Here is a 15,000-nt window from a genome sequence, read left to right on the forward strand (position 1 = left end):
TTAACATCCCCCCCAAAAAAAATGATCACAAATTTGTATAGATAAGGTGGTTAGTTTGTGTATTGAAATGAACATCAATTCGTAAGAGAAACGAGGTTATGAATCACGAATGTTATGAACTGGGAGAAGAGAATGACCTAGAAAGGGATTGGATGGATGTTTTGAAAGATGTATTGGATAGCAAGGATCTTGATATTGATGAAACGGAAACACTTAAAAGACAGAGGTTATCAGTATAGTGTGTGAAAGGGGCTTTGATGCTTGCTGAGAAAGTTTCTATGTAAACGAATTGAGCGAACAATGTTTCAGAAGTTTGACTGCACCGAAGGTTCATCCTTGATTCAGAAGTAAAAGGAGGAATGAGGTTGAGATTCTTATGTTGACCTTTCTGTGGAGCTACCCACTGTTAAGGGAGACGGCTTAATGGTAAAAAAAGAAAGGAAAACATAACTACTCACATATTGACACAATATCCTCTTTACTTCTAGATTTCCCAACCATTGTTAGAGACTCTTACTACCACAAACCTTTTTAATCCTGATGAAATGTAAATAAAGAAACCGTTTATTTGCATGTTTAGGTGTGAAACCTAGCGTGTTAGTACCTCGGCTATTTACCGTTCAACGGAAGAGAAGGGCTTCGGCATTTATTTATCATTGTTCCAGACGTTAAATCATAAGCTGAGATATATGAGGAAGTCGAAAAAGTGAGAGGTCATTGTGGTTATCAATAAAACTTATATTTCTGGTGAAAGATATCAGCAGATTCTCTCTCTCTCTCTCTCTCTCTCTCTCTCTCTCTCTCTCTCTCTCTCTCTCTCTCTCTCTCTCTCTCTCTCTCTCTCTAATGTATGTATATTGTACATGTACATATCTATGTATTAAACATCATTTACACAAAATAATATGGATTGTTGTTGTGTGTATGTTCTATAAGGATACATTTCATCTTTTGAAGTAACTTTATTTTTATGAATATCATGCCAATAGTAACTTTAATTCATGCTATGAAGAGTTCTCACTTTATTATTTTTTCCTTTCACCTACCTAGCACCGCCAGAAAGTGTCAGCGTCATAATTCACAAGAAGGACGGACATAGCACTCGAGTTACTAACATTGTGGGACCTTACACGGAAGGAGACATTCTCAAACTCACCTGTATTGCTCATGGAGGTAAGCTTAATTTTGCTAGATTTCAGATGACTGATTTAGATAGAATAATTTCTGTGGTAATTTCAGTTCCTATAGTATTTTATAAAAACGAATTATTTTGATCATTAACCATCTGGTTCTCTTTGCAAGAGCATATATGATCTTTGATATGGTAGACGGTAGTCCTGATTTCCCCTGCCATACATAGTAATCACAATATGTTGCAACATCATGAGGCTTAATATTATACAGTGTTCTAGACATTCATTCCAGCTATGACCTAGGTGTCAAATGATGTTCCTAATCGGGCAATTGAATCGGTAGAACTTTAAAAGCTCAATGTTGTAGCGAATGTTTTTTTTTTTTTTTTTTTTTTTTTTGTTGAACAGGCTGACATAAGTTTCTTTTTATAGTTTTTTATATGGAATGTCTGTTTTAATGTTGTTACTGTTCTTAAAATATATCTCTTATTTTTTTTTACTATGTTAGTGTATTTATTTCCTTATTTCTTCATTTCCTTTCCTCACTGGGGTATTTTTCCCTGTTGGAGTTCTTAGCTTATAGCATCCTGCTTTTCCAACTAGGGTCGTAGCTTAGCCTGTAGTAGTAGTAGTAGTAGTAGTAGTAGTAGTAGTAGTAGTAGTAGTAGTAGTTGTAATAATAATAATAACGATAATAATAATAATAATAAATTATCTAAATACCAAGGTATCATGATGCTCTAGCAAAAGTCACCATCATCATCCTCATGATCGAATACTGTTTTAAGATAATATCTTAAGGTTATCTCACGAAGATATCATCTTTTTTCAGGTTTTTTTTTTCTTTTTATCCTTGAACGATGAAGCATAGGATGGAGAAATGTATGGTGAAGTTATATATTTGGAAACAAAATTTGTACCTTATCTAAAACGTTTATATATGTACAAACGTCAGCGATGGTCCTAATGTCATTCTCAATGAAAAATGCATTTCGTTAAACACTGGTACTGTCCAAACAATTCTACAGAGATCACTTTAGCGGGTCCTTCCTGGAAAGGGTCTTTCCTGTTATAATTACACTCTTAATCTTTTTTTTTTGGCTTACGTATTATAATTTTTCTCGAAGTCAAATTCTTCAGTGCCTCCGGATTGAGTAATGATAAAATAAGGATATTTAATAAAAAAAACTGATTTTTGAGATTGATGTATATGAGCAAATAAGATGTATATTTTATAGAGTTTGAGAAAATAAGTGTTTTTATTTTCACCATGAATTAGGTTTATCTAAACAGAAGTTCAATTGTTTTTAAGGTAAATATGTATAAATTGATAAGAAGTTGAATGTACAAATATAAGCATAATGTGTGTGTCTAATTTTCATAATAATATGGATGGAATAACACGAAAAATCCATGTATTATCTTTCGTAAACACCACAAAAAAATCATAAAAGGGAGCTGGATTTCAAAAATGCTACTATATCACAACAAAATATGAGGGATTTAAACTTTGTTCAATGAAAATTGTATCGTAATTTGATTGCAAAACTGGTTTAAAAAAAATTAAAAAAAAATTGACAATGTGTAAACCGCAATTTCGCCTATTTTCACACTGATTATTTCTATTTAGATTTATATTTGTTATAGAGTTTACGTAGGGAATTTATTTTGGTTCTAATGATGCCACTATCATAACGGTAAGTACCTTTGAAAAAGTAAGGCAAGAATATTATGGGATAAAAATAAAGTCAGCAAGTTTTATATATTTTAATGGCAAAAATAAAGTCAAACCAGAGAGAGAGAGAGAGAGAGAGAGAGAGAGAGAGAGAGAGAGAGAGAGAGAGAGAGAGAGAGAATTTTTATACCTAAAAGAGTTATATAAGACTTCAAGATGATTTAATGAACTTATTTTACAGTCCAGTCACTTTCGGGTTGCTACTGAGCGGCAGAAAGTGGTGAAAAATGTATCAACTTTTCCCTTCAATTACCTCCTCCACAAAGGAGTTTTCTTCAAAGTAAGGATAACGACGTAAATACGAAAAAGGAATACCGTGTTGTTATTCAGACAGATGGAAAATATCTTGTTTTGCGTAAATGAATAAATGCGTAAAAATCCAAAATATGTATAATCACAAGACTTATGAGTAGTGTTTATTAAAATAATATCGTGTAAATCGACACTCACAGATTTATAGGCCTCTAAATGTAAGTGAATAGATTTTAGCTTTAATGACTTCCTCAGCACCTTTACCAGATTATTTTTAGATTTTCAAAACTTTCTAATTATTTTGATTACTGCGAAATTTTCCGTTATCATTGTCATGAAAAAGTACTTTTGCTCACCAAAAGAGATCCACTTATGGTAGTTTTGAATAACCTTAAGAATATGTGATTCTTTCCTTACTTATGCCAATAAAATACATTCTAAAGAATAAAAAGAAAAAATATTACAGATAAGTGACAACTATCAATTGGCAAAATCAGGTTATGTAACTGTTAGATTATTTATGGTTTATTTACGTATCAGAAAATAATTTTTTGAAATGCTTTAACTTTGAGTTCTTTAGGTCAAAGACTTCAACAGTTTTAAAAATAATAATAACCACACTCGAGGTGATAAAAAGAGTATACATAAAAGTCAAGATTTGAATAATACAGATGGCTAGCAAGAATGTACTTTATTGCATATCTAAATAAAATTACAGTTTTACAAAACATCCCTTAGCGCAATACATCGGTATCGACCATGTTTTATTTTACATACTTTGTAGTCTAAATCTTTATATCACGATCTACACATGCCTGTGATAGACCTGGAGAAATGTCAATTATGCAGAAAAGACACTTAGGTGCTGCTTTCAGTCAAGAGCACTGGTTTTATAATAAAATTGCTTTCAATCGACAGATTACTACACTTCCTAGGTAACAGCAATTTGTACTAAATTCGGAGAGATCTCAATAGTAGTATTTTATTCATTGAATACAAAAGACACTTGAATGTTGCTTTTAGAAAAGATCACTGGTCTTATGATACAGCTGGTTCTGATTAGCAGATTAATACCTAACATGAAGTTAAAAGTAAGTTACGTAAAAGGATAGGCTTAGCGGTAGACCGATTGACAAATACATCCATTAAACAATTTTCAAATAATAATTATCAATAATTCAGGCTAAAATTTGCACTATCCCTAACTCTTGCAGGGATAGATCAAGTGAGAAAACGTTTAACAATTTCTTAACACTTATGGCACTAGATGTAAACACCTCTAGTTTTGAACGAGGGAGGACAGAGGTATAAACGAGAATTCCCCTTTGAACCGAGGTGAAAGTTATCATTCGTTGACGGATACATAATTGAATGGCCAAGCAAGGTTGCCTTCTTCGTTCGCTATTCAATTACTGTGTTTCTTTTATGGCACCCCTCTCTTTATAAGTCCCGTGATTCGTTTCTTGCTTAAGGATCTTTGTAATGGAATGTTACGTTTTCATATTATTATAGGAAGTAGCTGAAATTATTCCTAATAATTTTATATGAAATATTGTTTAAAATAAATTCCTGTTAACTATGATAAAATAGAATTTCGTAAGTGAGACTCATTTCAAATGACGTCACTTCCCTTATAAAACAACACATTTCCTCGAGTGTTTTCCGAATTTGACAAACAAATATTTTTTCCTACATTCAATTTCTATGATGCCACGCTAAAACACAACGCATTAGATGTGCCTGGGGCACATTAGCTCCTGTATTTGGTACATTATAAGAGCATAATTATTGTAGTAATGATAATAATGAGTACTGTTATTACTCATAATATTGTAATGATTTTAAGATCAGGAAATATTCTTAATATTCTTCCCTTCGAGAGATTATTCCTGACAGCAACATCATTATATTCTTTTTCCTAATGAAATAGGAACAATATATTCCTATTTCTGAATAGAAAAACTGAGAAAATTTGCTGTTTGGGTAAATTACATGAACTTAGTGGTGAAAATATGGTATTTCAAAGTACATATGTAAACGATTGTTTACAAAACATAAAAGAAAAATTTGAAGAAACAGTATTATGATGGGACCTTATGTCGTCGGAACCCTACGAAAAGAACAGCATCCTATTCAATGCTATATTTTAGGGAAAAGAAAATTACCATTTACTCCTATTTAATTAATCAAACACTTCCCGATGGGACGTTATCCTGTTAGGACGTTCTTATAAGAAAAAAAATTGTCTAGGACCGACGAAGGAACGGCTTTGGGATCAGATATGTCTGCTTATTGGCGCCTCTGATTTGAGCTTCGTACTCCAGCTTTGGTCGTCAAGCTGTGTCATCCTCATCATCACCTGTCCATCTTCAGTGTTCGTACCATCCTACACGAGTTACAGATTCAACGTACTATAACCAACGCACCCTTTCCTTGTCAACGCACGAGCCCGTTGTCTGCCTTGTATATAGATGGCACAATCTAAATAATTAACATCATTTACTCAAATGTTCTGCCAGATAGTTTCATTCTCAGCCGTTGTGTTCCCTATAGATATAGAGGCCAAAAAGACACGCATTGTTCTTAATTATGTCGAAAATTCAGAATTAGAAAGAATAATATGCTCCCTAGTTTGGAAGATATGAGAGACACACCTGGATTGCTAATAAGTAACACATGAGTTAGGCCAGTGCACATGTGGAATATTGAATATGCATATTTTTTTTTTACCACAAATGAATTATATATATAACTAACAATGAAAGGACATACAATGCATTGCAAACAGTAACTCCTTGAGCACGTTGTAAACCACATTTCGCCTAATTTACTGTCAATGAAATTATCCTCACTCAGACACGCACATATACACATGCAGACACACACACATATATGTATATATATATATATATATATATATATATATATATATATATATATATATATATATATATATATTTATATATATATATATATATATATATATATATATATATATATATATGCATATATATATATATATATATATATATATATATATATATATATATATTATATATATTTATCTATTTCCATGAAAAAAAGATAAAAAATTCTCATTCAACAGACAAAAACGAATTGCTGTAATTTCACTGCCGGAGATTAGATCACTTTCAAAGTATTGAACACCTGATTACAACAGCTATTTTGCTTTGGCTCTGCTATTAACGTAGATGAATTGAAGTAGATTAACTGACTTGTTCAGGGGTCACGTAAGTTATGAGGAGATAAGGGGGTTAATATAAACTGTTCCGATAGCAATAGGAAACAATACCGAAACCCACCATGAAGCTATTCCTATAAATTGCTGAATTGTTCTCTCTGATGTCCATGTGCTTTTAGCAAGAGCTTGAATAATGTCGGATGTTGAGTTATGAAAATTTTGCACTTCTGAGATTTTGTACATTGAATAAAGTCTACATACAATGAAAAGAAAAACCCCTTTAAGGGTATTTCTTATGAGCAAAATGTTGGAGCAAAAAATCGAGAATTACTATGTTCATAGACATAGAATGCTCTTCCTGAAGCCTTTGACAATTGCAATTGTTAGGTAGTACTGTAGATTGGTCATCCCTCTAGCTACTCTTTAAGATAATATCATAATGGAAATATAGGATCCTTCTAGGTCTGTCCAGGCAGTCTCCTGTTGGATCCTTCTCTAGAGATGTTTTTTCTTTTCTTGCGTACACACACCAGATATAGGTTGAAGGTATCTGGTTTAATTTCCAATACACCCGCAAAGATGCGCACCAGACAATCAGCCGGGTAAGTCCAACCCCCCACCGTGGTGCCCAATCACAGCAATAACCTCTCCAGTAAACAGCTTTAACTCACGGTCCCGGGCTTAGATCGATCAGCTGTCAAACAAATGTTGGGCGAACGCGTCATAATAATCTTTGCATAGTCTTTACACATTGTCATCTTTCCTCACACTTCTGAAAAGACTTTTATTATACAGCACATTACACTCTCACTTCAGCAGGTAGCTATTGTAACCACTGGCAATAGTTATTTTCCCACACGGTAAGGGTAGGAGAGATTCTCTAGCTATTGTAAACACCTCTTTTGTGAGGACACTCTGAAATCAAACCAATATTTGCTAGTCTCGGATAGTGCCACAGTCTCTGTAGTCTCTTCGAGTTCTCTTGCTTCAATTAAACTTTTCTGTTGAGTTGCACTTTCTCTTCTTTGGGCAAATGGTGTGCTTTGGAAACTTGATAGATAAAATGATATCTGGTGGTTGCTCATTCCCGAATGTTTTTAACCTTCATCTTTGCTTCCTTTACTCAAAACCATCACTATTGTCATTGTCTTTGTATACATTCATATTCATATTGTAAATTTCCATCTATTATCATATCTAACTCATATTTCTCTCGTTATTTTCAGAACTGGAATGCTTTCCATGTTTGGTCTCTATGACTTATATGATTCAGCTTTTCCAACTAGGGCTGTCGCTTTGCTTGTAATAATAATAATAATAATAATAATAATAATAATAATAATAATAATAATACGATTGACAGCTATCAATTTGTTCATTTTGGAATGTAGATACAGTTCAATGTTATCTACAGAGAATAACAGAATGGTTGCCTGAAATGTGAAAGTTCGGTATTTTAATAAAATCGTCACCTGTACATATAAACTTGATGACAATGGAGCAGATAAATGCAAAGATCAATAGAATTAATCAACATGGGAGATCTTGTACATCAAGACAGACGAAATTGACGCCCTTAGGACATTCCCTCTCAGCTTTCGAATTGAGGAATTTGTTTCTTGAACAGGAAAATATGAGAAAATCAGGCCATTTAGCTTGCTTTGTTATCTAATAATTTTCTATAACCATATCTTTTAACATTACAGGTAAACAACTGAAAATATTACATGAGCTCAAGTGAAAAAAAGCAAACAAGGCTACAGGTCACATAGAAAATATAAATATCTTCTTTTCAGTGCAGATTGCCAAGGATTTTTTGAAAGTTAGGACAAAGGCTGTCAATCTGTCTTATTACTATCTAATCTAACTATTCGATCCGCAGCAGATATTTAATTATATCGATTTGAATAAAATTGGAAAAAAAAATCTACTGTTACGATTGAAGTGAATTTTTAGATTAATCCACTCTGCATTTGGTATATTCTTACGGTGAAGAATACTTTCTCCTGCTTCGAAGAGAGAGAGAGAGAGAGAGAGAGAGAGAGAGAGAGAGAGAGAGAGAGAGAGAGAGAGAGAGAGAGAGAGAGAGAGAGAGAGAGAGAGAGTTGTCGTGTGCGTAGTGTTTAAACGTCGAAGAAAACATAATTTCCTTGCTAAGAATGCTGATTACGCGCAGAGAGTTATAAAGGAGATTTCATTTTATAAAGTAATAGTTTAGACCAGTCTAAGGAAGTCTTCCTGAGAGATGGGCCTCGTTAACATGGGAGACAGACAGCCTTCGTTTATTGTGCCGCCCGTAAAAATAGAATTGCCGACAGCGAAGCCTGTGAGGGAGTGTTTACTTCTTTATATATTACTTCCCTGCATCTCTTGTTGCTTTCTTTAACTTCAACTTTGCAAAGTATTTGTTATTCAAGTTTAACTTAGAAACTTTTTTTTTTTTTCATTTTTTTTTCGCAACTTTGAATATCGCATGGTGTCTTTACCCTCCCTTTTATATTTCTGTTTGCTTGCTCAGACAGCATGAACTCCTTTTGAATGTGATTTCAACTATTTTTCTTTTAGATATATTTTCTCTTTGTCGGAGGAATGAGAAAGATTTCAACAGAAAACTGTTCCACCAGCTTTGCTTGTTCTGCATCTTTTTAAAAGTCATGAGTTATTAGTGTCATATGCGGTGGTGGTATTTTTTGAATATGATATAAGTAACTTTGATGGAATTTACATAGTAAGTACGAAAGTGGACGGATCTAAAAAATTTCAGGAAGTAAATCTCTTTTATATAAATATATCTCGCTGCAGAAATATCACAGGAGATGTAAAATTATCGACAAAGTTATTTATCTCATTTGTCATAAACCATTACTGGTTCATCCCAACAGTGTACATATAAAAGAAACATAACTAAAGGAGGAGAATACAGATCAGCACCTAGAGACCGCATTCTCTGCAGAATGAGACAGCCGGTAGTATATACGAATCGCACCAGCTAAATGGAAGAGAGGCCCGGTTAGAAGAATGTTCTGGAATCTGCCACAGAAAAAGAGCAATTGCTGGACCTGTGCAGTGGGAATGCTCGCTGAGATAAAATGGAAAAGCATTTCTTTGGTACAACTAGTAATTTTCTTTTTACTTATGTTAGATGGAATAAAAAAAATGGATATATAACACTTTATCAAGATAATAGCGTAAATACAGAGCATAAGTTTCCTTTTTTATGTATCACGATAAAAAGCCATTTATCTCCTAATACGAAAGGACCAAGCAATTGCGTTGAGGAGGAGTAAATGGGAAAATGCTACTTGGGAAGTCGCAAGCAATTTCCAGCTTTCAATCGGTGGTCGTGCGGCGTGAACATCCAATTTGAGAGCTTCTTATCCCCATCCTACTGCTCACCGCCAAGTGACATTATAAAGGCGATTTACTAAACTGGAGGTCGCGGAGGGAATGGTCCTTTTTTCTTTTATCTACGTTGCTCTTGCAAAACTAAAAACAGGTCTTCTTACTCGATGATCAGGATAAGTGAGAGTGGGTCATTTTGTATTAAGTCGTTGCTTGGTTTAAAGATGCCAACCGTTCCTTTGTAAATAAGAAAAATATAAAATAGAATTTGTCTTTTCAATGCTGCAATATGACACATGTCCTCTAAAGATTTTCGCTGTATTGTAGGAGAACAACAAACGAGTATATGTTAGTGAAGTTACTTGTACGTATATATATATATATATATATATATATATATATATATATATATATATATATATATATATATACATACACACACACACACACATATATATATATATATATATATATATATATATATATATATATTCATACGAAGTTTGGTTAAGTATAAGAGTAAATAATTTATTCCTGTATTTCATTTGTGTATTTAAGAGATATATAGCCAGCTCATAAGGTGGGTCTCACTCATGTAGGTTTAAGAAAATGTATGTAAATTACATAAGAATTTCGTCATTTATTTAATTGTATTTTTCATTCAAGTCAGTAGATGTAAATTTACGTTATTTTTGAGAATTAACTTTTTATTTCATATATTTTGTTACGAAGTCTTATGTCATCTCATTAGGTATGTTGTTTAACCCATACGAGGTATGGACACGAGGGCTTATGTAATTTTTATGTTTCCACATGGTTAGAATATTCATGAAATTTCTCGAATAAGATTTACTTTATTTTTTTTATAGTCGGGAGGTAGGTGGGCGCAGATAGTTAAGAAAGAGTTGCCTCGCCATGTACGCTGGAATTTGTTCACTACTTGACTTGTTGGAAACCTTAGCGCCGTAGCCCTGGCCCCCATGCTTCTAGTAGGCTGAACTGAAAGATTCTGGAATAAGTAAGTTCATATATAAAGCCCTTAGTAATGCATAAGCAGTAGAAGAGATTCAGCCCATCCCTTTGAAAGAGCCAACGTCCTCTCTCCTCTCAAGTGCATTAATTATGTGCCCTCTCAAACGTGAGTAGGATTTTGATCCAAGGTATAATGTGTATACTGTTGTTCGAACTTTAGTGGATTTTATTATATGGTAAATCAAGTGTAGTGTGTTAATGTAAGTTCTTTGTCATATAAATTTTTGTAACTGGCCCTGTGAGATTTAGGTTAAACAGTGAAATATATTTACTTTGCTTACCTGTTCGGTAACCTCGTGTGAGCCAAAAGACTTAGGTGTAAGTTACATTTGTTCAAATATCATTTAGTGGTTTATCATTAGAGTGTTGAAGTGTTAACTATTTTCATAAATTATCAAAATTAAACATTTTTATAAATTAATTTCCAGTGAAACAAGTGAATGTATAATTTTTCTTTCTTTAAAGAATCTTTCTTTTATCTTAGTCTAAGGCTTTGTTCAGATTTAATATTTCAAGTGATTTAATTTTGGTGTTAATTCTTTAGTATTATTGTTGTAACATTTTATAGAATATATTTATTTTTGTAAGTGTGTATGATTTCAATCACCAATATTTCTTAATAGTGCTTTCTCGTAATCCCTGACTAAGAACCGAAGTAAGCGGTTGTTTTTTGAATAGTTCATATTAAGTAATCACCCAGGTTTTTTTTTAGTGTTATGCAGGAGACCTTTAGATACTCAGTGTTCATATATGAGTATATTGCCGTCTGGGAGTTATGTAATAATCTCAGAGCTCGGGTATTATTCAAGTGTAACAGATTTATGTAAAAATAACAGGTGGGTTTGGAGCTCGGGAGTTTAAGTAATTACCCTTGCCGTAATAATATATATAAATCGGGTGATTGTCTGTGTGTGTCTGTGTGTCGCTATGGAAAAAAATTACAAGGAACTTACAGAGTATTTAATAAGAGAATATTATGTAATTTTCATCGAAAAAGCCAACGACCCTATTTCAGTTTTGATCAAGATTCACCTTGTGTGTCTAGGGCAGAGGTGGGGAACCTTTTTGTGCATGAAGGCCATCTTACAATTCATCATCCCTCATAAAGGCCGCATAGAAATTTTTTGAAGTTATTTTATCCCTTAAGTAATTTATTAGTAATCTAATAAAAAGAATAGGTTTATAGAAATCGAAGGTATAATATTCTAAAATATTTTGATTTGAGTATGTACTTTTTATACAACTAATATGTAGATGAATAATATCGAAAACAGAATTTTCAAATATTTTATTTGTGTAAGAAGTTTTCAAAGTAATAAGTAGATGAATAATATCGAAAGCATGACATTTCAAATTATTTTATTGAAGAGAGAAGGTTTTTTGTGTTCAAAGAACAAGTAAAGGAATAATAACCTAAAAAAAAAATATTTATAAGCACCGAGAATGTAAAATATTTCAAATATTTGATAAAGAGTAAGCAAGCATGAACTTTTTTTTCTATACATATTAATGACTTCTTTGGAGTTGCTTCTTTTGAGAAAGAATTTCGGTATCAGGCTCTAGCATAGGGGTTCTTAGTCTCAATCAGTCCTCCAAATGCTCATCTGTCAACTGCGTTCTCAGTGAATTCTTGATTTGCGCCAAGTACGAAAATGTGGATTCACAACAGTATGTTGAAGAAAAACCGGAAATTAATCGTCGTGCATGTTCACGATGACAAGGATATTCTATCACGTTTTTCCAAATTTCGACGGGATTTTCTCTCTTGTCGGAGACTTCAAGATATTATCCTCATGCATCTCAATAAGCTCCATTTGTAACTCTTCAGGAGCCTCTGATACATCAACAAAGTGAGGTTAAAAAGCAAGTTTCAGTGTGATGCTATGCTTTTCAAAATCATTGAATCTTTTATTGTATTCTTCTATCAATGTGTCTAAAACCAACTCATATTCTTTAAAATATCCATAGATATCCTCAGTTTCACTCATTACTTTCGTAAGCTGAGGAGTGTTCTTCTGAAAGTTTTGATTGAGCCAAAAAGGACTTGAAATGCAACAACTTCTTTCTAAATGCCTGATTTTGCCACATAAATACATTTATTTTTGCCTTGCAATGAAGTGCTTAACTCATTTTGTTTTAACATCACATTATATAATAAGGCAACATATCTGTAAACATTTGGATTTTATGAATCACAATACTTGTTTTCTTGGAAAAAGTCAATAATTTGCCTTCATAAAGACAAAATTTTGACCAATATTTTCCCTTGCGACAAAGCGTACTTTTGAGTGATATGGCAAATCTACAGTAATTACTTCGCCATCCATCCATCAGCAGGCTTTAAAATTGACGATGCTTTGAGGCATTTCCTCGAATATAGTTAATAATGCTAATAATCCTTTGCAAGGTATCATTTAAAGTTACAGATTTTAAACTGACATTTTGCTGGTGTAAAATACAATGAAAAGAAATCAGTGCATTTGGTTTTTGGTTTTTTATCTTATGATGTCCAATAAATCCTTCATTTTTAGCCATCATAGCTGGAGCACCATCCGTGCACACACTTACCAAATTAGTAAAATTTAGTCCTATTTTATGACATTGCTCTTTGAAGTTATTGAAAATATCTATCCCCCGTGTCCTCACTTTAAAAGTGCCTAAAGCAAGCAATTCTTCATATAACTGAAAATCCTCTTTTATGGCACGAATAAAATACAATACTTGCGCTGAATTAGTGAAATCTGTTGATTCATCCAAAGCTACTGAGTAATGTATATTATCTATTTCTATTATATTTTTCAATTGTTCTGTTACATTACAGGCCAATTCAGGCAGTCAATCTGTGTTAGTCCTTCTTGAAAGAGGCACCTCTTTATACTTAAGTTTATCGGGATCTATACATCCTACCACTTCTAAAATACAGTCCTTTATGAGTTCTGCATCACTGAATGGCTTACCTTTTTTTCAAGCAAATATGCAACTTTATAGACTGGAAAAACTGTTTTTGCTTCTGTTTTCTTTCGAGGGTCACCATCTAATTTGGCATATTTATTGTCTTTATGAAGAGGACAGTGTTGCTGTGCATTTAATTTTTTAACCGTTACAATTGCAGTATCACAAAAGAAATATGCCACCAATCTCTTGGAGTGACATCACTACACACAGATAACTTTCCTTTTGTGTATTTGTGTGCACTTTGGTGTATGTACATATATTTATATATATATATATATATATATATATATATATATATATATATATATATATATATATATATATATACATATATATATATATATATATATATATATATATATATATATATATATATGTATATATATATATATATATATATATATATATATATATATATATTTACACATAGATATATATATATATATATATATATATATATATATATATATATATGTATATATATATAAATATATATATATATATATATATATATATATATATATATATATATATATATATGTATATATATATATATATATATATATATATATATATATATATATATATATATATATATATATAATGTGTGTTTGTGCCTGGATAAAGATCTTAGACAAAATGTTCAATATAAAAAAAGAAATATATATAGCTTATGTATACATAAATATATATATATATATATATATATATATATATATATATATATATATATATATATATATATATATATATATTAAAAGGTCATAGAAGGCCGCACCTGGTGGTCCAGAAGGTTCCCCATCCCTGGTCTAGGGGCTCCATAAGTAGACGCCCTGGAACTATATGCCATAAAACCGCATGATTTCGGGTGGTGTAGCACCGTAGACTTCAACATCAAAAAAGGAAAATTATTCAACAATCGAGAAATCTAACGTCGCTATTTTTATTTTGATCAAGAACAACCTTGGCGGGTCTACGGGCTATGATTACAAACCCCCTAAAACTGCATTCAAATATAATGAACCAATCATATTGAATTTCTACAAAGTGATTGTATGAACATAGAAGATTATTTGGGGCTATATTAATTTGGAAATTTGTAGTGAAAAAGGGGTTCATTGGTTACTGCCCCCACCCACATACACCCAGCATACACTGATTTAATTTTCATATAATAAGATATGAAATACCTTGCCGAATATTTAATGATTAAAACTTATGTAATTCTTTTTTTTCTAAGGTTAAATATTCCCGGGCAACGCCGCCGGGAAAGCCTGCTAGTATATATATATATATATATATATATATATATATATATATATATATATATATATATATATATATATATA

At 32.1% G+C, this 15,000-nt stretch overlaps 1 protein-coding gene across 1 annotated transcript in view; it reads left to right on the top strand.

Moving 5' to 3' along the window:
- The window catches only part of LOC137642607 (protein turtle-like), a 478,977-nt gene that overhangs the window by 248,632 nt on the left and 215,345 nt on the right, over positions 1 to 15,000 (top strand). Inside the window, exon 4 of the mRNA XM_068375309.1 lies at positions 1,051 to 1,173. Within this exon, the coding sequence (XP_068231410.1) occupies positions 1,051 to 1,173 (123 nt within the window). The remainder of the gene's footprint in view (positions 1 to 1,050; positions 1,174 to 15,000) is intronic.

This window comes from Palaemon carinicauda, chromosome 6 (genome assembly GCF_036898095.1).
Source record: "Palaemon carinicauda isolate YSFRI2023 chromosome 6, ASM3689809v2, whole genome shotgun sequence".
In the NCBI taxonomy this organism is placed as follows: Eukaryota; Metazoa; Arthropoda; class Malacostraca; order Decapoda; family Palaemonidae; genus Palaemon; species Palaemon carinicauda.